A 27498-nucleotide genomic window follows, 5' to 3' on the forward strand; every position below is an offset into this window, starting at 1 on the left:
TGTAATACCCTATCATTTACAGTGACATTTCGTCACCTAGTAAGTGTGGGATGCTGCTCCATATCTCAAAGATGTCGCTCCCAGTATACAATAATCAATTGTCGTGGGTAGTTTGCTCCATCACTCACCACCAGACTTGCCCCTCCCCAGGACACCCCTCATCGAGGCAACTATTTTCCTACGAGGCCTTTCTGATTACAGTCCAACCCTTGCCCCGTGGATTTTCAAGCGCGTCTGTAGTTTCGGGTGTTTACAAAATTAAGGAAAATATCTTTACAGTTAAAGTGATTAGCTTTGAAAATTTATCACACTGTCCTTCGCCGCCTACGCTAATGTAACTTTACACACTTCGACGAGGAGCCCACACGCGACCTTTAGCGCAGATGACCGAAAAGTCATTGCAGAAGAACTAGTTGACCTTGAGAAGAGAAGACCACCGCTTCGGTGGGTACACGATTACTTCATCCACAGAATCTCCTTCCTATCATCTTGCAGAGTTGATCTCGGCACATGCACTTGTAAAAGCAACACCCGTGGAAGTATTTCTTATTATATTCGTTAAATTCCTGACCTCAGATATATGACATGTGCACGATCTCAAGATCCGTTCAGCCTGACTCTAAAAGTAAATTGTTATTGTAAAGGAGAAGAAGAGTTATGCGTATCAGGATCTTCTACTATTGACTTTCTCCTTACATTCCCCATCGCCGCACACCACCACGATACAGACAACCTTGAGGGTTCACACAAGACCCTTGGTCATGCTAGGGAGTGTTACACCGTTTGATATTTATTTTTCGTGTGCATAATATATGCATATCAAAGCATTTATTAAAACAGTATAATTTTCTAATGTCAGTACTTTGGAATAGGAATACATCACAGTTACAAGTAATGTAGGGGAGAACGGTGATGATTCGGCCACTTTTTTTTTTAAACACAGTTGAAGTAGTGTAATTTTGTTGTTCTCAATAGGTTCCTTCATCATATGGCTCTTTAATTTGTTAATATTCACACCCGTAGCTATTTCCAGTTTTCAGCAGTAGATGATGAGACGCAAGTTTCGTCCGAACCATCCCCACCCGTGGTGACGGTTCGCGGCCGTTTTCTTAAACAGTGTAAACCTAGGATACCACATTGTTATTTAGCTAGACACCCACAAATGGATTTCATAAACGCATCTGACGCCGTTCTGTGTATGGCTAGGATCCCACATTATTGGAACATTCGTGTGTTGACCTACCACACAACATGGGGCAACCATACCCACCCGAAAGAGAAACGAAATGTAAGAAATGTATTCAGTATATTAAAAACACTTATGAATAATAGATAAATATGCTATTATTCTACTTCTCTTATTATTTCACTTCTCTTTTTCAATCAGTAACTCTGTAATCATAACAAGTACAAGATTTTAAAACAACGCGTGGTCGCACGTGTATTGAGGATGCCACAATCAAAACAAACATCTGAGTTGGACAAGAAGTTGAGAAATTCTTCGTTATAATGGTACATATGATATATAAGTATATGTAATATAGTGAAAATACGAAGCATCATAGAGGAAATGTTCGAATAAATGGTTATACATGAGTGTTGTTGCACGGTTAAATACTGAAACCACTGAAAGACCGACGGTATTTCAGCTTCTCGCCCCACGCAGGTACACATTCCTACCCCTACCTCATTATATAGAGCAGTGATTCCCAATTATTTAGCACTTGCGACCCCTTCACCAAAAGCTTCAAACTCACGCGACCCCCTGCTATCAACAACTTGCAAGCAGCAGCTAGGGCTTGTATGACTTAGGTTGCTTGTCAACACCACTGCTCAGCTGGGATTAAGGCAGTGTCTCGCCACACACGAGCCGCCAGCAAGGGTGTTATAACTGATATTCTACTAGGTAATTCTTTACAAGAAGTCCGCCTCCCCTTCCGCCACTCCAGCCCCCCCCCCCCCCACCTACCCCCCAACACAACCCTGGGGACTTATAATCTATTATAACAACCTGGTAGCCGGTCTGTTGACGAGTGTCGGGCATGTCACCCCCCCCACCACCGCCGCCAAAATCCGTCCCGCGCTGCGTAATTTTCGACAGCCCCCCCCCCATCATAACCTCCGAGGGAAAAAGATCGAAGAAGTTTTTTTAGGAGTCCATTCTTTAAGTACTCCCAATTCCTCTTGAGCTGTTGCTGGGTTTTGCCTTCCGACACCGAGAAATTCACATTGAAGTTTTCGGTGCCGCCAAGCTGGGATTTTTCAGCCGCCGCCGAGTGGCTTAAAACTACCCACATGCTGTCCAGAAGACCACCTATCAACCCGGACTCTAGATTCTAGAATTAAAGATGAGCTCCGGGAGGGCAGCATGAACTAATGCAAGATGGTGCCACTATAAACACTCGCCTGCGCCAGAACGGGCTGGGCCGACCATCAGGACCCACCGGGAAGAAGCCTTGGACCGACCATCAGGATCCACCGGGAAGAAGCCTATCGGCGCAATAGGCCAAGACGTAAAAAAAAAAAAAAAAAATGTAGCCCGATGGCTTCCTGTGGACGACCGGGTTGTCTCTTATTTGGTTCACTAGAAAAAGTTTCTGTGAATAAGAAAGCGGGGAGGTCTTGTCTCTTGTAGCCATTTTCAAAGAATGCGGCGCTATACTCCATCAGCTGATAAACAGGCCAGCCAACCTACTAGGGCGGGAGCTACCAACCTTTGCGAATCGTCCGCAATTCTGTGGTATGCTAGGTCACGAGTGTGGTTGTCTAGCTAACAACACACTACAGGGTTTGCGAGTGTTTAACAAAATCGAAAAATAACTTTCGGGTGCTAGCACACCACAGTGGTGTGTTGACCTACGAAACGAAATTTTAGGAGTTTAAGAAAACGGGGGTCGGTCAGGGAGGTGGCATGGTACGGACACTCGTATTACTCGGCATAATCTTAATATAACTTAAGTATGATTGGCTAATAAACAAGAAAATATACATTACAAGATACCCATCTATCTATTACAAGACATTTGTATAAGCACAAAAATATCATCTCAATATTTAAAGGAATATATATATATATATATATATATATATATATATATATATATATTTATATATATATATATATATATATATATATATATATATTATTTGGAGGCATGGAGTGGTTCTCCACAAATTACCATGTCAGATACCATGTCAAGTATAAGAAATATCTTAAGAATAATGGAATTATGGCTTCCTTCTTTTCTCACGAGCAAATCGGAATATAACTCAACCAAATTAACCATTTTATAACTGTTGCAACACCTATACTGATAAAATAAATAAAAATCATGAAAAAATCAACTGTCCGAATCATCACGACTCTATGAAAAAAAAATAATGGGTGGTCACACTCCACTTCCAGCACGAGAGCTGGGTATCCATGTTTTACAGCAATACCTTCGCCGTGCATCACTGCGTCACCATAATAATGGACATTTCGCTACTTGCCATATTCCTGAAGTGAGAGTTTACGATACACCTTAAAAATATCACATAGGATATTCAAAAAAATAAAATCTGACTTGCATCGAACACCTCTGAGGTCTGTTTATCTCGTGTGGGCCAAAGCAACAAAGTTTTGCACATTCACACAAGATCTCGAGGCACTCAGTCCCATACGTTTTACAATAAATGCGATATCCAGACCATTCCGCTTGGGTTGAATAATGGGTGGCCATTTAAAAAAATCAAATAAAAGGAGGATATGTTTTTGGCGTCATTTTTTTTTTTTTTTTTTTACTGAAATCCAACGTGTTTGATGATTAAATATAAGCAAGAAGGTGTTCTTATATAAACAAATATACTTACGAGATTTGTTTATTTACTTCACTATGACGAAAAATTACAAAATAACTTTCGTCATAGTGAAGTAAATAAACAAATCTCGTAAGTATATTTGTTTATATAAGAACTCTTTCTTGCCAATATTTCATCATCAAACACGTTGGATTTCAGTAAAAAAAAAAAAAATTACGCCAAAAACATATCCTCCTTTTATTTGATTTCTTTTTAAATGGCCACCCATTATTCAACCCAAGGTATGTGATAAATAAACTAATCCCACAATTTCGTATTAGAGTTTTAAGGAACTCGATCATTAAATGTTGCTGAAGCATGATATGAAAGGGTAGTTATTACAAAGTAATCATAACGCGCAGTTCATCTTACCCGTAGCTTTAGAGCAATGGTTCCCAAACTTTTTCTGGTCGTTACCCACTTTTCATACATGATCCTTGTCCATACCCCCCACACACACACCCCACACCCCTCCAACCATAACCCGTGACTGCAGTGACTGTCTACATTCCTACACTCACTAGGTCCACATAAAAAACACTAGCATTTCCTGAAATTATGCAGAGCTTACTTACCATTAAAGGGGTGTTGATGTTGGCTTAAGTTCATATAACACTGAAGTATTCACAGGTAGGGTCAAACTGATTATATGGGGAGGCACACACGTGATCAAAAGAGGTGGGCGCGGTACTGAAAAATCAGTAGTGCGGTTGCGGTAGTGCGGTACTTTTTCCGGAGTAGTGCGGTTGCGGTAGTGCGGTCCCTTTTTTTTTTTTTCTTTCTTTCCCAGTGCGGTACGCGGTGCGGTATGCGGTAGCGGTAGTCACTAGTCAATATAAAAAAATACTTCAGTGCGTATCCTGGCTATCCATTGACTAACTAATAACTTGTGAGATACAAAAAAAAAATAAAGGAAGACTGGGGGAGGGAGGGAGGGAGGTTAGGAAGGGGGGGACAGGGGAGTAGAGGACGGGAAGGGGAGGAGAGGGAGGGAAGGAAATGCAACTTTCCGAGAGAGGAGGGAGGGGACAGGGAAGGGGGAGGAGGAGATCAGCGTCATGTGAGAGAGGAGGAAGTAGGCGGTGGAAAGGAAGGAAGGAAGGAAGAGTGGTGCAGCTGCTGGGATATGGGGGAGTGAAGGGGAAGGGGAGGAAGGGGATGAATATTCTCCATCGTTTGAGCGAAAACGAAAGATTACTGATATAGGAAAGTCATGACGGGAAGAGTGAAACATTATTCAAACTGTCCAACATATTAAGACAAAGCACATCAACTGCAACTGTTAATAGCGGCTCCCGTGGGAAAGCTATAAGCCCTGGCGTCTCAGGCCTCAGCGAAGAGACCACGTGGAAATTTCAACGGAGATAATAATAATAATAATAATAATAATAATAATAATAATAATAATAATAATAAATTATTATTATCATACAATATTGATCTTGGCTACACTGAAAAGAGAGAGAGAGAGAGAGAGAGACATTTCTGTGAGCATGCTGCGTTGCAAATGTCTTCGATAGTTTTCTAAGTACCGCAAAAGTACCGCAATTTTTTTTAGTGCGGTCCGCGGTAGTGCTTGTTGATACTACAAGCACAATATATATAAACTTAGTGTCTCGTAACTTATCATCATAAAATAGTAACGGCCAGATCAAAGTCAACAAAGGGTCGCCATTACACCCCGATTCTTTTCCCTTTTTTTCCCCCCATAAATATCACACATCGTTGCTTCATTCAAGCTAGAGAGCATTTGTGCAATGTGTCATTTTTTACTACTTTCACCCGATTTCTTGTAGACGCCGGTAAAACGAGAGGAGCAAAACAACATATAAGTAAGAGATCTTATTGAGGGAATGATTCTCGAGGGGGTAGTAGTGGGGGCGGGAAGTGATTCTCCGTAAATACCCCTAACCTACAGCCACGCTTACTCGACTTATGTGCATTTTTACCCTAACGCCCCATTAAATCCCTCCATGGTAGCCTAACATAACCAAACCTAACGCCACGCTCTGACCCGCTATCCTTACCCAAACAGCGACGAACTTTGGCAGACGGGTTGTGTACACTTTACCTCTACTGGACGAGAAAGAGCAGCGTGGCGAGGGAAATGGTGGAAGTGGTCACCAACATGATCCGTAACCTTACGCTTGTGTAGGTACCGCCAAATAACCATCATGCGGTAATGACCACCAAAATAGCTAGACCCACCCGACCACTCCACTTTTTGACAGCCACGAGTCGGGGGAGACTGACTTCGGAACAGACTTTTTCGGCTGTTAATTCTCAAAACAAAATATTTAATCAGATATGATAATACAACATCAAGCTACAGTATCTTTATGACATCAAGCTCCTATCATGAATCATTATGTTAAATAGATTTATGATTAAATAGAAGGAAAAATACCATAGGCCCGATCAAATGAATGAAAAACCGAATAGCCTACTCTTCCACCTACTTTACTGTGTGGTAGTCCCCTAATAACATGTTGTACTTCTCTTTAATCTAATGGCCATTGTGTGAGTTCTGTTTTGGTCAAGGAATCAATTGACGCGTTGAAAAAAAGAACAATCTTTACTGAGGAAACTAGGGGAAGGTGGGGCACACTGGGACATGGGTACTGTACGTGGGACAACCTGATTCTAGAAGTATTAGTCAATTTTGACTTGTGTCCCAGGCGACTGAATATCATCCCATCATTGTTTCTACTAATGTTGCTGAGGGATGATGTACAGCATCACATCCTCTGTGGTGGAGGTCTTTGCTCTTTTAACACTCCAAAGTAATTTTTTTGCTGTAAGTGTTGAAGTCTCTGTGAATCACATGTATCACTCAAAAGTTTTGTATATATATCATCTAAGTAGACCAAGTAACTGTGTGCATTATGAGATGTTTCTCTTCCCAAGTGATATATTATATATATATATATATATATATATATATATATATATCTATATATATATATATATATATATATCTATATATATATATATATATATATATATTATATATATATATATATATATACACACACACACACACACACACGAGGTGTGACAATAAAGTAATGAGACTGGCCACCAAGCCAATGAATCAATGGCTAACCGCTTATATCAATGTGTTACACAATATTTCTGCAGTATTCTGCTATAATTTTGTTCACTTCCCACACTTTCTTTATTTTCATGCTGTTGTTTAGCCGACTTTTTTTACGCTCTGTCAGAAAACTGGATGTAGCACAAACATGGAACAAAGAATCAATTTGAAATTCCTGGTTAAGCTTGGAAAGGGCCCAACCGAGTGTTTTATAGTCTTCTTCAAAAGGCTTAAGAAAAACATGCGATGTCGCGGCCGAGAGTCTTCGAGTGGCACAAACGTTTCAAGGGTGGCTGTGAGACGGTGGATGATGTCCCCAGGTAAGGACGGCCTTCCACGATGATAAATTAACGGCTGAGAACATTAACAGAAGGAACCAGTTGGTGAGGAGTGATCGCAGATTGACGTGCAGATGACTGCGGAGGAACTCAGCCTGAACATGCGGGCCCTGTGGAGAGACAGGTCATGGTACGTTGCTCTAACACGACAACGCGCCCGCACACGCATCGCTAAATGTGAGGAAATTCTGGGCTAAAAAACAGATCACAGCTCCTGACCACCCTCCTTATTCACCAGATCTCACACTGTGTGACTTCTGGCTCTGCCCCATGTTAAAGACTGTGCTAAAAGGAACACTTTTCGTCTCTGTAGATGAAACCAAAGACACTGCGACGAGGGAGCTAAAAAAAAAGAGGAGGTGGACTTTGCCGAATGCTTCAAGGGGTGGCAGACGCGAACGCAGAAGTGCATTAACTGTGGAGGGGGTTACTTTGAAGGCCTCAATGTGTAATTTCCCCATAGAGTTTGTAATAAAGCATTTTTGAGAAAAGTCTCGTTACTTTTTTGTGACACCTCGTGTGTGTGTGTGTGTGTGTGTGTGTGTATAGGCGCTATATATATATATATATATATATATATATATATATATATATATATATATATATATATATATATATATATATATATATATATATATATATATATATATATATATATATATATATATATATATATATATATATAGGCTACCACCTATGGAAAGCACCTCCGTGGTGTATGGCAGTGGATATCATATGCCTAAAACTACAAAGTCCTCGGACTTAAATTTACCTCCCTGCACTGTGGTAACTTGAATGTTGCACTGTGTGCATTCCATAGCTGGGCACGATAACAGAAAACGTTATTCCCGATAACCGATAACTGATAATGGAAAACCTTATCGGTGATAACCGATATTCATTAACTGGAGACACAAATATAGGCAATAACCGATACTCGATATAAATCCACAATTCCGATACTAGCTAGCGATAAGTCCGATAGGCGAAAACGATACTATATTGATATTTCAAATAAAAAACATAGATGAATTCAAATTTTCATTATCTGTATTTTAGAAAACTTACAAAACCTGAAAACCACACGTTGACACGTACCAATGGACGGTAATACTAGGAACGCTGTTGTGTTGTTTGCTACCATCAAAAGTCATCAGCGTTTTGTTTACAAACACTGGTCTTCAGAATCAAGATGCTCAGACCAGCAGCGTTGACCTGTACACTCTCACAAAGCTTTTAACCAATCAAGAGATGCTGGAAGGCTGAATCAGACATACAATATTATCATCTCGCTGTTTCTAGAACGACACTCTGTACGAGTTGTATTTATATGTACAGAGTGTCGTTCTAGAAACAGCGAGGATGGTGGTAGTGTATGTCCGATTCAGCGTTCCAGCAACTCTTAATGTGTTAAAAAGCTTTGTGAGACTGTACAGGGCTACACTTACTGGTCTGAACATGCGCAGTTCATGAGAGACCAGTGTTTGTAAACAAAAGCGGCAGCTTTTGACGATGGGACACCAAATAACACAAACACCGGGTGCCTTCAATACAATGGCATGCTCACAAACGAATATGGAATATCAAATTTGAGGCAGTGAATAATCATTTTTGTGGCAAAGTTAAATGATTTTTACCTCTGATATATTGATTTTTGAGTCTAACATAAAAAATAACCTAGTGTTTTAATGTTGATGATCAAAGTATGAAATCTCTTCACTGAAGATATTTCATACCCCCATACAACACCGGGCGCCTGGGCCACGCATGCGCAGTAGGGAGGAGACAACGTTTTTTTTTCTTCAGAGGCGGAAAAAAGTAGCGATTATCGCTAGTTTGGTTACAAAAGTAATGAAGATACCAATATATATTTAAATAAGTAGCGGATGGCTGATAACCCGATTTTGTTATCAGCAATAAAGTATCACGATAACGCCCAGCTATGGTGCATTCTACATCCCTTGGTAAAAGATTCTCACCCACTACAGGCTCAAGAGCCAATGGGACTGAGATGAGCACTGAGGCCACAGCATACGCCCAAAATTTACCAATGGAAAGTTCCTAGACAGCAAGGGTCTCTCTCTCTCTCTCTCTCTCTCTCTCTCTCTCTCTCTCTCTCTCTCTCTCTCTCTCTCTCTCTCTCAGGACCAAAACACCCAACACTAAAGAGATTCGTGTCATGGGGAGGAATAAATTTCATTTTTCTGTTTTTATTATGCATTTCCCTTGAGTTGATTATTTAGTGCAATACTTACTATGAAAAGTAATCAGGCATACATATAATAGAATATTGACTTATTCATCTAAAATCTTAGCAGACACCAGGACAATCATGTTACCAGACATGAACTGATGGGTTAGCTTCCCGTCTTAATTACAAGACAAGGATCTTTATTAGAAATTAATTCTATATAAATACATATATTTTAAAAAGTATGAAGTCTTGTCTAGATGTATTCAAAATTTATTTTCCTAAAAGTATCACAGCCTACAGCATGTGGTCCAGCAGAATCCTAAAGGAACACATGGTAAATTGAACACATGGCTAAAGCCAAAATATAATTAATTGGTCAATTTAAATATTTCTGTGTATGCCCATGAACCTATGCTTATAACTGTCACTGCAAATATGCGGAAATATTCCTTGATATAATATTACATGTATGAGTATAATTATGAGGACACAGTTAACTATCTCTAAGTAGCCTATGTAAAGCAGGAAATTTCCTCAAAGGTTTTAAATTACCTTAAACTTCTATACTCAAAAGAAATTCTCTCTCTCTCTCTCTCTCTCTCTCTCTCTCTCCATTTAGGTAAACTACGTGTGTGTGTGTGTGTGTGTGTGTGTGTGTGTGTGTGTGTGTGTGTGTGAGAGTAGGTCTCACTAAATGAATCCTTTCAAATGCATTTCTTGCAATTCTTACACGTTTCTTACAAGTAGTCAACCAAGTAGACTGATAAGGGTACTTGGGTTGTAAGGTAATTATCGTTAGTAAGGTGGAATTTCTAGTCGGCCATACTGTAACCTCACAGTAACCACTAGCATTGTTATTGTAAGAATAAAAGTGTGTGAAGCGTTATCAGGGTGTGCAATGAGCTGTGTGCACTTTGGCTGGCCACAAAAGTACTCAAGAAAACCTGCAGCTATCCCAGCCAATCTTAAACTTGATGATATCCATGGTATACCCTGTGGATATTTAAAACCATGGATATATATATATATATATATATATAGATATATATATATATATATATATATATATATATATATATATATATATATATATATATATATATATATATATATATATATATATATATATATATATATATATATATATATATATATATATATATATATATATATATGCATAAACACATAAGTACAATTATTTCATGGCTGTGAGATTCTACATACTGTTCATGGAAACAAACATTATATAGAATATGGTAAACTTACCAATTGATCATATACATATTTTATATCCCATGAATGTCCTTTACAAACTAAGCTAAAAACATTTATCTGAAATACTGAATTAGCACAACTGCAATTGAACTTCCAGCCTTAAATCTTATGAGTTATAAGAGAAGTTGGGTTATGGCAATCAACTAACTATATTCTGAGCAACTTTGGCAACCATAACTGAAGAAAACCATCAACATGCTGTTCCTTCATCATCATCATCATTGGAAGCACTTGGAGGATTATTTCTAGATGATGAAGCTTGATTATGAGAGAGGAATGCCACATTAGCTGGTTTCAACAATGGGCCAGGGTGTGGCTGTGCTTGTGTCCCACCACTAGTTGACGGACTAATCACATAACTGTTGCTTGGTTGATGTAGATAAGAGTTCAACCCATAATGAAGATAACTTGCATTTGGAAATGGTCGCTGATGAGGTGGAGGGATGTTAGCTGGTGTGAGAGGTGATGGTGAGAGGCAAGGTGTGGTACAGTAGGAATTGCTCAGGTCACACACATCCAACAGTCGTAGTAATTCTGTTGGCTCTGGACCGCCATGGACTGCTACTCCTGGCAGAATGGAAGAAAACAAAATAAACAATTTGACAAAAAAGAAAATATCAATATCCTTCAAAATGTCTGACGAGTAAATATGGTACATTCTAAATATTACCCAGCCTCTTGGGGGCAATCCAGCCAAATTAAGGACCAGTCCCAAGCTCAGATAAATGAGAAGGGTTGCCTGTAAGGATGGACATCTAAGACAATAAAATTACCACTCCAAAAAAAATTGACAATGACAACCAAAGTCATCAAATGCCTAATCCCTTAAAAAGGGAAAAACCAACGTAAAAATGAAAATGGTTATGATTTTTTCCAAATACATGTCTTTTTTAATGGTGTAAATCACATATCAATATATGATAAAGTCTTTCATTTGGTGTTCTCATATCTGGTGACTTTGCATTTGGCAACCCCAATCAATTCTTACCTTAACCCTTTCATTGCTAAACGCTCGCAGCGAGCAGTACCGCATTTGCTGGTGGTGCTAAACGCTCGCTGCGAGCTCCAGCCGCTCGCAAATCCCCCGCATATGAGTGTTAAAACACTATTTCTCACAACACAGGATTGCCAATTGAGTGGGTTTTCCACTAAATTTGATGGAAAATCATATCAGCCTAGCGCGGAAAATCTACAGACGAGTAACTGGTGGATGTTCTTGTCCAATATAGCGGCATTTTTGCATAGTTTCACCTATCACCTGACTGATTCTTTGACCAGATAGTTGTAAATTTTGCAGTTGGCAATACTACCCAACCAGCACCTCATGGGGAGGGGTCTGCAGTTGTCTCAATATGGGAGACAACTGGTGTTTTTGGTTTTTAGCTGTGATGAATAGTTTTTGAGATACAGATAATGTTGGACTGCCAGAGTGCACCTGAGGGGATAGTCTCTGGCAGGGTTAATTTTCATGTGGCAAACATATTCTCCCATTTGGCAAACTTTTACCTCCCAGAAAACACTAAATTGTATTTAGCAACCATATTCTAGCATTTTACAAAAGTTCCTCTCAAGGAAAATAATGCTCTCTTACCATTCTTGCTATATTTCGCTGTCAAAAGTTTATTAATCTATCATAATTGCAATCCCAATGAGATGTTACTGTAATGGTACAAAGTAAAGTGTGAAAACTTCTGAACCATGAACTCATAAAGTGGAAGCTGCACTTCACTTTGGTGATTTTAGGTTTGATAGCAATTTTCCATATGTTAATCAAGAGCTAAACTGATGAACCACATGTAAGTAATGGTGATGATATCTATAAAAACTGCTGAGCAAAATGTATTCAACAATATTTATAATGAAATAATATCTCATTCTCTCAATATTAAAATATAAGCTTACCTGATTCACCCTTACTACTGAGTTCAAGGGCAGTTGTAAGATCCCACATTTGGATGGCCCCATTGGAATGACCAGTAAAAATATATCTCCTTGGCCTTGATCCCATGCGGCTGCTTCCTTCACACTCATGCACACAGAACCCACTAATTGTGGTGGAGTCTACAGATTTGATCACACACACTCTGTAAAAAATCATTGTAATCTGGACTTTATTCACTATATCAGTTTTTCATACTTTTCCATATTCGAAAATGTTATTCCATATTAATCCATATCTAGAATATTAAAAAAATTGCAGTCCACTTTGTAAGCCAAGACAATTTACTACATAATTTTTAAATAAAATCTGAGTATTGTTCTGCACATATACTGTGAGCAATAGTCTGTATACAATCTATTATAAATGTGGTAAATGTAATGATGATGATTGTAATTGCAATTAATTACACACAGTAAGCATTAGGTCTGTTCTATATGTCTGTAGAACACCAAAATTCCTCTTGCAACCCATGGTTTGAGAACCACTGCACTAGATTATATCATTTTCTTCAGCTATCTTAGATTCAGTATTTTCTTGAAACTAGTCTGAACAAATGTACAAATACAGTCATACCTCAGTTTACGAGTTTAATGCGTTCCAGAATTTTGCTTGTACACCAAAACACTCGTAAACCAAAACGAATTTCCCCATTGAAACCAATGTAAATCCCATTAATGCATCCCATGTCTCAACAAAATATTATCTAAAATGATTTTTACATGTTATTTTATCCAGAATTAAAGTAATTTTATCAACAAATAGCAATGATATATAATATAAAACACAAATCAATGTGTTACGGTTGTTACGGAGACTCCCGCAACTGCTAATTACGCTTGAGGTGTAGGCCTTGCACCGGGTTTAGCAGCCGCAGTTTCCCTATTCTCGAGGCATCAGATCAATGTTCGACCACCAACATGGAGCTAACCCGATGTATCATCCAAGATGGAGGGTGAACGGGAGTCAGTCACATCCAGAAGGGCATACAAGCTGCCGAGGCTAGCATCCCGTTCCTGTTGCGAGAATAGTATATATCGATCCTGTTTTCTTCTTTGCAGCACCATCCCTTTTAACCATATTTCTTGGGGACATTGTTAAAGCACAGAGAACACACACTGTAGTGCTGAAAACACTTAAGATCACACACCAAAACACAAATGCAATCGAACACGAGTGCACGGATGTTATCTCTACAAGTCTACAATGCGGACTGAGACTAGAGTTGCCAACTTGCCACCCTTTCCTTTAACTACAGAACGCCATTTGTTCCATATTTGGCTGTCTGAATGGTTAAACAGATAAAATTCAGTATTTTAAAACTGTAGTGAGTGCATTTTTCAGTGAACCACAAAACCAGTCCATAAAATTATGTTTGTCAAGGGTCATCCTGAAATGCGTGTAAAATACGCGTCGTAACATCCAAGATGGAGGGTGAACGGAAGTCGGTCACATCCAGTAGGGCATACAAGCTGCCAAGGCTAGCATCCCGTTCCTGTTGCGAGAATAGCGGGCAACCTCGTAATGAGCCAATAGGCTTTCTGTTGCCTGCGTTTCCATGTTTCCATGTTTCCCCCTTCCTCCTGTCTTCACCAGCAGCGGGCAGCAGCTGTCAGTCATGGCAGGCCAGAGAAATTTTAGGGATGTCACCCGTTCCTTAAAATATGGATTCGTTCTGTATTTAAGAATGAGATGTTGCGTTCCTTATTTTTTTAAGCTCAAGGTGGCAACCCTAACTGAGACTATTCCCACTGTTTTCCACTATGAGCACTCTTGTCTTGCGGCAAACAAAGGGAACCCACGCTCACGTCTTCGACTTGTACAAAGAGACACACCAGTCCTTGTCGAAATATTAACTTGGTCGGCTAGGCTGGTGTCAGCCAGTAGTCAGTCTATTGGCATCCTTCCCTCCCCTTCGTGAGGCGTCACCCAGCAAGGGTCTGTAGTCCCTCCGCGGAGGGACGTACACGCGACCCCAATGGCCTACATACAGCCCAAGTTCTCACCCTTGAGGTGGCGACAAATTAAAAAGAAAAAAAAAGACTTGTACAAACAGGATGCTTGTATACCAAATCACTACTCATAAACCAAAGCATTTTTTGAGATTTTGTTTTTCTCGTAAATCAAAACACTCGTAAACTAAGGCACTTGTAAACTGAGGTTTGACTGTACTACCAACTGATATTTGAAGAATCTTTACTTTGGTCCCTCCCCTGAAAACTGCATGAAAAATAGTTTAGTTAATTTTGTCCTTTAGTGACATAAACACAGATACACAAACTTTCAAATTGAAAATGCTTTGTCATTTCCTAATCCATTTCCATATTTTCTTCATATAGCATAATTTGAAACATGGTTATAAAACATTATTGATTACACATCAACTTAGGAAGGCTGTGAATACAAGTTCATATTAACTTACCTTTTACCATTACTAGCAAGACGTACAAACAGCTGATCTGTTTCTGGTACAACTTTCTGAATGAATACTTGTTCATCATCTTGTTCACCATATGGGCCTGAAAAACAAACATCTGTATACAAATCTTGATAAGTACACCAGTGAGTGCCGGTACTAGAACCTGGGCCTTCAGAATGAAGTGGGGCAGCATACTAACTGAGTCACTGATAAGCTTAAAGGTCACCATGTCAAAGGCTATTTCTGCAATACTTAACCTAACACCTTAGCCACCTACTGTGGGCATACCAGAAAGATGACCCCACTCATGCTCAGGGCAGATAGCAAGGCTTTTGATCTACCCAGTGCCTATATGCATCAAGTAGCCTATGACCTTTTAGCTCATCAGTGGTTCAGTTGGGATGCTGCCCTGCCCTCATCTGAAGGCTTGGGTTTAATCCCCATCACTCGGTGGTGAGCCAAGATGTAAACAATAGTAAATTACTCTAGCAGCATTTTTCATATGTGTGCTTGTACTCTCCACAAAGTCAATGTTATTTGTGATTATTATAGCCCAAATATGTCTGGTGTTGCAATTCTCTGTATCCTTTCCAGCTTTCTGATATCCTTCTTTTTATGAGGCGACTACACAACTGCAGCATATTCAATGTGTGTGTGTGTGTGTGTGTGTGTATTTACCTAGTTGTGACATACGAGAAAAGAGCTACACTCGCGCTGTCCCGTCTCCATATCCGCTCTTGTCCAACTTTTCCTTAAAATCATGAATGTTTCTTGCACAACTGTCTGTGCACAAGAGCTTGCGTGCATGCGTGTGTGTGCACACGTGTGTGTGTGTGTGTGTGTGTGTGTGTGTGTGTGTAGATGATGGTGGTCAATTGTTGCATAATCATTAACTATTTACATGATGTACAGGTCATTCGACACTTACCACAATCATTTGCAATTGCATAATATATGTTGGGATCAACTTCATCAATTGTGAGAATTTTGTAGGAAGAAAGAGGAGTTGACCCTGGCTGAGTTGATATCATTCCCCTGAACCTAGTGACCGACCAGGTGCGTACATGATTGTACTCACTGCACACACTTATCAACAACTTCTCAGACAAAGTAACCTGTAAAGATAGTAATAAAAATCAATTCATATTTTAAAAGACTCTTATAATGAAGAATTTATATCAACCATTAAAAGTACAACTGATCCTTAACATTCCTGACTAAAGATGGAAGAGGCTAGTCCTGAAAATCCATCATATCTTCTAATGGGTATCTACCTAAAAATAATGGCAAAAAAAAAAGGAAAGTATCTTATAGTAAGCAATATAAATAATAGAAAACATTAATCTACAGTACATTAATAATGGCAAACCTCTCATTACAAACAGGCTACATTGCTAAGAAAACATATGCTAACTGAAGCAAATATTAGACAACTTCAATGGAGTTCAGCTCCAGGACCCTGATTTTTCCCCTCTAACCTTTTTTTTTTTTTTTTTTTTGTTTTTTTAAGACTCATTAACCAATAATTTACAATCGTGGACCTCTGCTGAAGGAGGGGTTCCCAGTCTCCTGCACTCTATTGTTTGGTGACCCTTTATATGATATAGATATTACAAACATGTATATTTTGATTTTCAACATCAAAAGAACATAATACTAAATGTAGTTTGTTTTAGTCCAAAATTTGAAAAGTAAATAAAATACAACCTTTGTAACAGGAAATCTATGGACAGTAAAAGTCTGGAAGAGCTGAGGCCCGTGTCCCACTGTTTCTGGGTGTTGCACAATGACCCTCACCGTCCCAGAACTGGTGCCATAAGCTATCTCAATCCAATTTCCACAAACATCTGTAAGCATAATTAGAGATATTACTGAAAATATTTTTATGTTAAAAGGGCAAATGTAAGCTCTCTTTTAACATGTATCCCCTTAGCCTCCTATACTCAGGGTTCACATAAAGCTTTGTTAACAAGTTCGTCCGGTCACATACTGGTACTTTATATATTCATACTGACAGAGAGATGTCATGAAATGACAAAAATATGTTCATGTGACACCATCTTGTATTCACCAAGGCAGCTGAAGGCATGTTACTCAGAATGAAAATCATACACACACCAATACATAACCACTTGGTAGAGCTAACAGAAAATGGGGAGCATTCAAAGAGTATGAAAATATGGTGGACAACAGCTGAGGATCAGGCTGTGCATCCATGAAGCGTGAGTTTTCATGAAATCTGAACTTTGATCTTTACTGACATCTTACCACATGCAATTTTATGAAATATGAATGCACAAAATGGAAGTGAGCCCTGTAATTTATTTTGTGATGTACTGCCAGTGATCCTTCAGAAACACCTCATCATCATCATCATCATTTAATTTAACGTCCATTTTCACTCTTCCCGAGCAGTTGGACGCTTTATGGCTTTCCTCCATTCTAATCTGTCTTCTGCCCGATGCTTATCCAATCCCATCAATGCCAAGTCTTCCTGTATACACCTCCACGTTTTCCTAGGTCTACCAACTGGTCTCCTTCCTTCTACCTCCAATTTCTCCAAAAATCCCAGCACTGTATCCTCCCCTGCTCTCTTTACTTGTCCAAACCATCGGAGTCTTTCCCATCTGAGCACTATTTCCAGGTCCTCTACTCCACATCTGTTGGCTACATCTGCACTGAACACCCTGTCACAACATACTGAAACAGATTCATAAAACAATGTTGGCTTCATTAACCCCTTCAATACAAGCAGACAAAACATAACCTCCATGCCATATCCTGGTTTTACAGACTACGTAGAATAGTCCAATGACCATGACGCACATACAGCGTCTCTAGGATATGGTACTGAAGAGGTTAATAGGATGTAGACTGTAGAAGGCCCATCCCAGCCACATGAAATTAAAAAATCTTACTAATGACTTGCTTACTTGTTTTTGGTGTGAGATACACAGAGATAGCAGTGATGATGTCATTTGATGGGTCATGGTAGAGTTCCGTTACAAGTAAATCATTATCCTTCATCCGCAATGGAAACTTCTGCATATCTGAAAAGAAAATCATGTCATTTTCTCTGTACTCTTCTTGTAAGGAAGAAAATTGACTGAGAAACAGTGGAAATATGGAAAAAAATGCCTGTAGGTTGCCAGATGGGGAGGGATGCAAGATCTGTACTTCCTCTGACCATCCCACAATCCTCTCATTCCCCTCCTGCCCCAGGCATGGTTGAGGCTGTGTCTACCCAACATGTATTATGCAGACTCACATGGAATATTTGCATCATCAGATAATGAAATACTTTCACTAATTCAGCAAACCCAATAATATTGAATTAGCAAAGGTCTACTATAACTGAATTTACTACATGTATATACTATAACCATCTAAAGAGGAATATATTAAACAAGCAAATGATGTCAAACACTGATACAGAGCAAATGACTTTGCACAAAAGTCTTAAATAATGCAGCAACATTAAAGATTATCAATGCACTGCTTTAAATTTCATGGAATTAATCTCATAGTTTATTCTATGTCCCACTAATAGCATTTAAATGTCACAGAGGCACTTCTACTTACCAATATAATATATGGAACCATTGGTGCACCCCAAGAGTAAGAAGGAGCCAGCAGTATCAAAGGATGCTATAGGCAGCACATCTTGGATTTGCCAGTGTTGAGTCATGGCATGCCACACACCAATCTTACCAACAGATGAAAGAGCTACTAGTTGAGACCCAATAAAAAAGAGATACTCCACTGAGACCTTCAAATTAAAGGTTCCTGAAAAGACAATACACATATGAGATAAACTTCATGCTTCATTTATTTGAAGAATAGTTTATAAGCTGTCAAAACTTTCAATGAATATGGAGTTTGATTTCTTAAGTAACATGCATGAAAAGAACAGCCACTAAATAGTTTTAGCAGACTCACCAATATCATTTTTGCTTCCATCTTCAGCAATACCCCACAATCGAATATGAGAAGCATAAGATATTGCAAGCATCTTTTGTCCTGCCTCTCCACCTTGACTTGGTGGAGAAAGCTTGGCATTGAGTGCAACTCTTTCAATTAGTTGCTCAATATATGGAGAGGTGAATGCCAACTGCCAGCCTGTACTGTCTTTATTCCTACAAGAAAATTAGTAGATAATGTTCAATAAATACTCTCAGATAATCTGCATTTTCATTTAATCAAATATATTACTTATGACATGATGTTTATTTTTCACTAAAATTATTATCTTGGTAACATAGAATATATGAACATATAGTAGAGCAAATACTTACCAACGATTCACAGCACTTTAATGGTAGCATGTAATAAAAATAAAAATAATTTACACACACACACACACACACACACACACACACAGTCAAACCTCACCATTTGTGCACATATGGGTGGTCTGAACGTGTGCAAATGGCGAATGCGCAAATGGCAAACTTAATAACCTATGGGGAAACATACATATGGGCAGTCACGGCCCAAAACCCCTCTACCAGAAAAAAAAAAAAAAAAAAGTCTACTGGCAGGAAACACGTTAATAGGGTCTTCCATTTAGCGTAACCCATTTCTGGATCGTGATCTGTAGAGTCCCACCAACCTAAAATTTGGATGCCATTACTGGCCCTGTTTTCGCCACGCTTTTCAAACACTAGCACACACTCTCGTGGCGAAAACAGGGCCAATAATGGCGTCCAAATCTTAGGTTGTCGGGACTCTATCTATCACTTCCACCTTCTGTGCTATGGTCATCATCGGGTTCTTCTGGGGTTTAGACTTCGATGACACTGGGTGCGGCATGATGGTGGTGCAAAGGTGAGGCAGAAAACATCAAATAATCGCAGTCACCACGAGACCAGGAGAGGCGATCGGGCAATGGCAGGAAACGACATGTTGTGTATGTTAGCAGTGCCAGATAGAGCTACCATTGGGCCCTGGTGCTGCAAGTAATTCCGGGCCCCTAAGTATCTTAATTTACACACATCATGCTTGGGCAGCCGGGCCCCCTATGAGCCCAGGCCCTGGCGCTGAGATACCAGCTCCCCCCACCCTCTCTCGGGCCCTGTACGTTGGTAGTGTTCTTCGCTGGCGGCAGAGGTCGCGCGGGTGGTAGACAGCTGTAGCTCACCAGCTGGTTTCAAGGCTTTGTCACCACCTTCACTTTTGTCACCACTACCACTATCACCACCACCACCACCTGCATCACCACCATCACCACCTTCGTCACTACAACTACCTTAATCACCACCACCGACTTCATCACCACTACCACTATTATCACCACCACCATCACCTTCATCACTGCCACTACCTTCATCACCACCAGCACCACGTTAATCACCACCACCACCACCTTCACCACCACCACTTTTTTCATCACCACCACAACCTTGATACCCACCACCACAACCTTGATCCCCACCACCATCACCTTCATCACCACCACCACATTCATAACCCCCACCACCTTTATCACTGCCACCACATTCATCTCCTCCCCTCTCCTCCCTTCTCGTCCCCTCTCGTCACCTTTCATCCCCTCTCGTCCCCTCACGTCCCCTCTCCTCCCCTCACGTCCCCTCTCGTCCCCTCTCCTCTCCTCTCGTCCCCTCTCGTCCCTTCTCGTCCCCTCTCATCCCCTCTTGTCAACTCTCCTCCCCTCTTGTCCCTTCTCATCCCCTCTTGTCAACTCTCCTCCCCTCTCATCCCTTCTCGTCCCCTCTCATCCCCTCTTGTCAACTCTCCTCCCCTCTCGTCCCTTCTCGTCCCCTCTCATCCCCTCTTGTCCCCTCTCGTCCCTTCTCGTCCCCTCTCATCCCCTCTTGTCAACTCTCCTCCCCTCTCGTCCCTTCTCGCCCCCTCTCATCCCTCTTGTCAACTCTCCTCCCCTCTTGTCCCTTCTCCTCCCCTCTTGTCAACTCTCCTCCCCTCTCGTCCCTTCGCCCCTCTCATCCCCTCTCGTCCCCTCTCGTCCCTTCTCGTCCCCTCTCATCCCCTCTTGTCAACTCTCCTCCCCTCTCGTCCCTTCTCGTCCCCTCTCATCCCCTCTTGTCAACTCTCCTCCCCTCTCGTCCCTTCTCGTCCCCTCTCATCCCCTCTTGTCAACTCTCCTCCCCTCTCGTCCCCTCTCATCCCCTCTTGTCCCCTCTAGTCCCCTCTCGTCCCCTCTCATCCCCTCTTGTCAACTCTCGTCCCTTCTCGTCCCCTCTCATCCCCTCTTGTCCCCTCTCGTCCCTTCTCGTCCCCCCCCGTCCCCTCGAGTCAACTCCCCTCCCCTCTAGTCCCGTCTCGTCCCCTCTCATCCCCTCTTGTCAACTCTCCTCCCCTCTCATCCCCTCTTGTTAACTCTCCTCCCCTCTCGTCCCTTCTCGTCCCCTCTCCTCCCCTCTCGTCCCCTCTCGTCCCCTCTCGTCCCCTCTCGTCCCCTCACGTCCCCTCTCGTCCCCTCTCATCCCCTCTCTTCCCCTCTCTTCCCCTCACCAACATCACCTTCGTCACCACCACCACCTTCATCACTACCATGGACATTTTTACCAATACTACGCAGAAATTTAAATCTAAGCGGGAAACGGCACTAGGGGGAGCCGACCCTTAGTCAGTGGTGGGGGGGCGAGGTGCGCAAGTGGCAAGACCACCTGCGCAAATGGTGGGACGATGGCCGCAAATTAATGCCGTGCAAATGGCGAGGGTGCAAATGGTGAGGTTTTACTGTATAATATATATATATATATATATATATATATATATATATATATATATATATATATATATATATATATATATATATATATATATATATATATATATCCTGCCTACGACTTGAAGTCTTTCAAGAGAAGGGTATCAGGACACCTCTCCTCCCAAAATTGACCTCTCTTTTGGCCACCTCTTTTGATTCTTTTTAGGAGCAGTAGTAGGCTTTTTTTATTATAGTTTCCTTTTTGTGCCCTTGAGCTGCCTCTTTGTTGTAAAAAATATATATATATATATATATATATATATATATATATATATATATATATATATATATATATATATATATATATATATATATATATATATATATATATATATATATATATATATACACACACACAACAATTAATCATATTAAGTTTATCTACCGAGGAAAAGCCAGTTCATGTGGCAGTGATAAAAAAAAGTTAGCTTCAGTTGTAAACTGTTACTTTGGCAGAAAGAATGTAAATGCAAAAGATAGTGCAAAACTATCTTTTGCAGCTGATGCAGAGTTGGCTTCCAACTTCATTGCATTTTTTGCTAACAAGATAACTCACATAAGACATAAGTTGGATGAAACTTCCCCAATTAGGAATTTTCAGTGGTACTCCAACCACAATACACATTAAATAATGTCTCTCATAGTTCCATTTAGCAGATATGAATACGGGATCAATCTACATAAAAAGCCCTAATGAAACTTTCCGCCTCTCTGCCTCTCTTTCTATCTTCTATTGATATTTTCATGCTGACTGCTTTTCTGAACTTGCTAACTGCATGCCTCCCCCCCTCCCGCGGCCCCGCTGCACATGACTTTCTACTCATGCTCATCCCTATACTGTCCAAACCCCTAATGCAAGAGTCAACCAGCATCTTCACTCTCATCCCTCACACTGGTAAACTCTGGAACAATCTTCCTTCATCTGTGTTTCCTCCTGCCTACGACTTGAACTCTTTCAAGAGGAGGGTATCAGGACACCTCTCCTCCCGAAATTGACCTCTCTTTTTGACCACTCCTTTGACCTCTATTCAGGAGCAGTAAGTAGCGGGCTTTTTTTTTTTTTAATATTTTTCTTTACGCTCTTGGACTGTCTCCTTAGCTGTAAAAAAAAAGAAACTATACAGCTGAGTTTATTGCTGAAATAGTTGGCAGATGCTTCTTTGAAAGCAGTTTCTCACAGTCTGAAGTCTGAAAAGCAGGCCTTACTTTGGCCTCTTCTCAAGAAACCTGGACTTGCTGTTGAGAATATGTCAAGTTATTGACATGCTTTCACTTCAATTCATTTTCCAGTATGTCTCCAGGATTGTTTAATGGACTGCCACTGCCCATGAGGTAAGTAAATTCTACAGAAAAACACAACTCAAGACCAAGGTATATTAGATAAGCTATGGCACTGAGAGGGGTGCTGTGATGGACAATTACCAAGTTTAGTCTATGACACTGCTATTAATTTAATTGATATTCGTTGTATATAAATTGTAATAATTACAATTCAGTGAATTTTCTTTAAAAAAACTAAAAAATTCTTAGGATCAATTGATACTTTGGAGAAATAAGCAACATTTTTATTATGGAATGTTACCCAGCACTGGAATCGAACCAATGCATTGGTGCCATTGTCCATCTCACCACCCAAGGGTCTAAAAGGAAGGAGGCAACTCACCTGTTACCTTCCCTCCCCGGCCCAGCTCAGTGGGGGTAACTGTGGCTTTAATCTATCTGGTGTGGGCAGGTGACATATAAGTCAAGAACAAGACAAATTCAACTTGTCTTGTTCTAGAATTATTATTATTACTATTATTACTATTATTATTATTATTATTATTATTATTATTATTATTATTATTATTATTATTACACCTTTCTCTTCATATAAAGGGTTAAATAACCCCAGTCAGTGATACTTTTTAGTTTTTACATAAACAACTCCACTTGCATAACAGTAATATTACTGCAACATTTTCCAAGCTGCAGGTACAGTACAAGTTCACAACCATTTATTAAAAATGCAGGTAATACTAAGGATTATGATGTATTAACATGAAACACTTAATTAGTTTTTAGTCCTATAAACTAAAGAACAATGCACAGAAGTTCTGTCATTCAATTTATCTCAACTGTCTAATAAGCTATTCAGAATTAGATATCTTACCTGTAACATGTAACAAAGTGAGCATAAGCAACTAAGATCCAATTATGATGAGCCTTGACCATTCGAACTCGCAAGGGGTCAACCCAAGCTGACCCTGAAAATATGTAAGATATTAATGACAATAATTTTAACTTCAATTCAATGATATTCTTCTTAAGCTGAGCATGGGAAATCATATGCATGAACAGACTGTACTGTTTCATCCAGTAAGACTCCAAACACCTGTAACATTGTCTTGGTACAGGATATCGAAAGTCATAAAGCCTTCGCCTCCTTGTGCAGTGCCTTGAGAGCCACCAGCAGTGAGTCAGTAATATTGCATTATCTGCAGAAACAAGATCAGTAACACTGATGCTCCAAAAAGACTTTGGTTCACAACATCCAGTTCATACAAGTGTTAAAAAGTAATGGGACAAGGACGCAGTCCTACCTCATTCCCATGTTTACAGGAAAGCTGCATATGCCCCCAACACTTCACAACACTCTCAGTCCCAGAGTACAGGCCAATCCAAAGACTAAAATTCCTTTCAAGAATCCAACAGACTTGCAAGAAATCCCAAAGTACCTCACAGTTCACTGAATTGAACCACTTCTTGAAATTGACATAGTCTGTGAACATCCCCAGTCAAAAATCATGTCGGCACTCAATCAGTGTGTAAAGTGCTAAGGTAAGGTCAACTGTCACCTTACCTGGCATGAACCAGAACATCTACTATTTGTAACAAACCCAGTAGGTAGGAGCTGCCCACTCAGAGGGTCCACCATGTACAGCTGCTCAAAGTACTCAGCCCAATGAACACTTTGTCATTCCATGACTGATGTGAGGCACATATCTACTGTTCAAATAGCATTCACCAGAGATGAAGGCTTGGAGCAAGCTTCTTCAGGCCTCAGTAACCAAATCAGAGGTCATTTGCATTGAAATGGTCCTCAACATCCTCAGTGAGACTCCAGACATAACTCTGCTTGTCTCTCCTATGAAGAGCTCTAGTCCTATGTGACAGAGCCCTACATTGTTCCTGATTCCCAGCAAGCCTGGCAGCTTCTCTTTTGAGGTAAAACCACTCCTTCACCCAAGGTTCTCTCCAATGCACTCCTTTGAAGCTTTGAGAGTTTTACATTTTAAGGTATCCCACAATTCAACAGGGTTCTCAAATGTGCAGAGAACATAGGACATTTGAGATTGTCACTGCATACTCATGAACACATGCCATTTCTTTACTCTCTAAAATGAAACACAGTATGGTTACATCTTGAGATTCTCCTTCACCTGACATGAAGCATGAAAGTTGCACCAAGCCTATGATAAGTTGCAAAGAACTCTGCACTCCAGAACACCTTGCAGCTCTGAAGGATCATCCAGTGAATTCTTTTGAGGATGTAGTCAACCTCTTTAGCTACCCCTCCAGTACTTCTATACCATGTCAAGCAGTGTGGCTCTGGTTTCTGATGCCAAGAATCTGCAATTCTCAACCTCCTGGATTTTGCAAAATTCAAAAGGAGAGAGCTGTTGGTGCTCTGGGTACCAAAGCCATAAGGATTAGCACATTATTCATAATCAGCTCTCTAAGTGCTATTAGTTACATTATAAGTCACACAAAACAAATTAATGTTTAAAATAAATGGTCATGGATTCCATAGAAATGACTACTTTTTGTATACTTGACCAACACCAACATTTTTAAACAAACTCTGAAAAGACAAAAAAGACAATGATGACTATTGTAAGTAATGATTACAAAAATTAAGCTTCATAGATTATTGTAGCTTCATAGGATTTAACTGTGGTACCACTTATGACAAACATCACTACAAATATTGCACTTGGAAGACATACCAGGTGGTCCCGCATTATTCAGAACATTGATTTCATTCTTGAAAAATTTATTGAGATCAGCTGAAGAATTTCTGGAGTGTCTCAGGTCCATGGATGGTGTTCTGGAGTGTGTTCGTGCTGCATGACTACGTAAATCACTTGAGCTTCTTGATATATGACCAGGGTACACACCACTGTGAAGACCTACATAAACAAAATAATTTTCAGATTTCCAAAAAAATCATATGAAAATATACAATATACCATAGTCAAATGAAAATAAGAAAATAAAAAAGGTAAAAGATTACATTTGCAGATATACTCATCTTTTGCTCACATAGTAAAATCTCACACTTGGCAAATAATTGGTGCCAGAGAACACTCACCAAATGTGTGATAGATATATATATATATATATATATATATATATATATATATATATATATATATATATATATATATATATATATATATATATATACAGTAAAACCCCGATTATCCGAAATGGAAGGGGGGAAGCCTCTTTCGGATAAGCCGATTTTTCGGATAATCTGGATTTATGGCCGCCATTTTGTGAGGTCGAAGCACAGGTAGAACGCGATGCGACTGCCCAGTGTGAAGTGTGTGACGCAACTGCCGCCGACTGACGATGTAAACAATGAAACCAAACAAACACACGCTACGCTAAACAAAGTAGTACGCTTAAAACATGTGATGTAAATGTTTTATTGTATGTTTGTCTGTGTGTCTCCTTGTCTGGACCAGTGTATGTTGATACTTGTGAGCGTTGCAGATCTGAATTGTGAATGTTGCAGAGTGCAATTGTGAATGGTTGGGCAAGCTTGCAAGTGTGACCTTGATGCATCGTGCAGGTGGAGACACAGTATGATGACTCATATTATCGCGCAACTCGTATGTTGGAAGGGGAATGTGGCATGGAGTGGTGAGGGGAGTCGTGTTTGTGTCGTTGTCTTGAGAGTACAGTGTGAGAGTAGTCGTGCAGTAGTTTGTTCGTTCGCCGCACCTACGTCCTTGCTGGGGCGAAGGTGCGGACGTGGTGTTGTTGAGAGTTTGTTTAATGTTTTTTGTCTAATACATTGATCTATTCGTTACAAGCTATTTCGGCAATACGTATTAGAAAGCATATTCATTTTAACTGTTCTTATCAATTTTAAATGTGTTAATATAGTACATATGTAGTTACTTTTATTTATTTTTGATGTTTTATAACGTTTTAGTATAGAAAAAATTTTTTAATTGCATTATCCAGATCAATTTCGGATAATCCGGTTTTTCGGATAATCCGCTTTCGGATAATCGGGGTTTTACTGTATATATATATATATATATATATATATATATATATATATACATACATACATATATATATATATATACATATATATATATATATATATATATAGCTACAGCTTCGTTCCAAAGGTTTAGCACTAAACTCGAGGATCGCGAAACTCAAGGTATTGAAAACACTGGAAAAACGCTTATCTGTTCCGTCCTGTGGATTTTTTTTTTTTTTTTTTTTTTTACATGTGGGCTATGGCGCCGGTAGACTATCCATCTAGGCCTGATGGTCGGCCCAAAGCCTGTCATGGCGCAGGCAACTGTTTATTGTGGCGCTATAACAATTGGCTCATGCTGCCCCCCAAAGCTCACTTT

The 27498-nt window shown here is 39.9% G+C and overlaps 1 protein-coding gene across 4 annotated transcripts in view; it reads right to left on the bottom strand.

Annotated features, from left to right (window-relative positions):
- Window positions 1-10623: 10623 nt before the first annotated feature.
- LOC126999922 (BTB/POZ domain-containing protein KCTD3-like) overlaps window positions 10624-27498 on the bottom strand; it is a 24557-nt gene continuing 7682 nt past the window's right edge. The window contains exons 5-15 of one of the 4 annotated variants that reach the window (XM_050863079.1): window positions 25843-26025; window positions 24006-24099; window positions 19398-19412; window positions 19042-19238; window positions 18685-18888; window positions 18036-18152; window positions 16810-16949; window positions 16031-16217; window positions 15106-15202; window positions 12647-12828; window positions 10626-11311 (exon numbers count right to left, since the gene is read on the bottom strand). In XM_050863079.1, the coding sequence (XP_050719036.1) occupies window positions 10935-11311; window positions 12647-12828; window positions 15106-15202; window positions 16031-16217; window positions 16810-16949; window positions 18036-18152; window positions 18685-18888; window positions 19042-19238; window positions 19398-19412; window positions 24006-24099; window positions 25843-26025 (1793 nt within the window). In that variant the 3' untranslated portion in view covers window positions 10626-10934. Of the gene's footprint in view, window positions 11312-12646; window positions 12829-15105; window positions 15203-16030; window positions 16218-16809; window positions 16950-18035; window positions 18153-18684; window positions 18889-19041; window positions 19239-19397; window positions 19413-24005; window positions 24100-25842; window positions 26026-27498 lie in introns of all 4 variants that reach the window. The other 3 variants (XM_050863081.1, XM_050863080.1, XM_050863082.1) reach the window with 3 other exon arrangements.

This window comes from Eriocheir sinensis, chromosome 17 (assembly GCF_024679095.1).
Source record: "Eriocheir sinensis breed Jianghai 21 chromosome 17, ASM2467909v1, whole genome shotgun sequence".
NCBI classification, from domain to species: Eukaryota; Metazoa; Arthropoda; class Malacostraca; order Decapoda; family Varunidae; genus Eriocheir; species Eriocheir sinensis.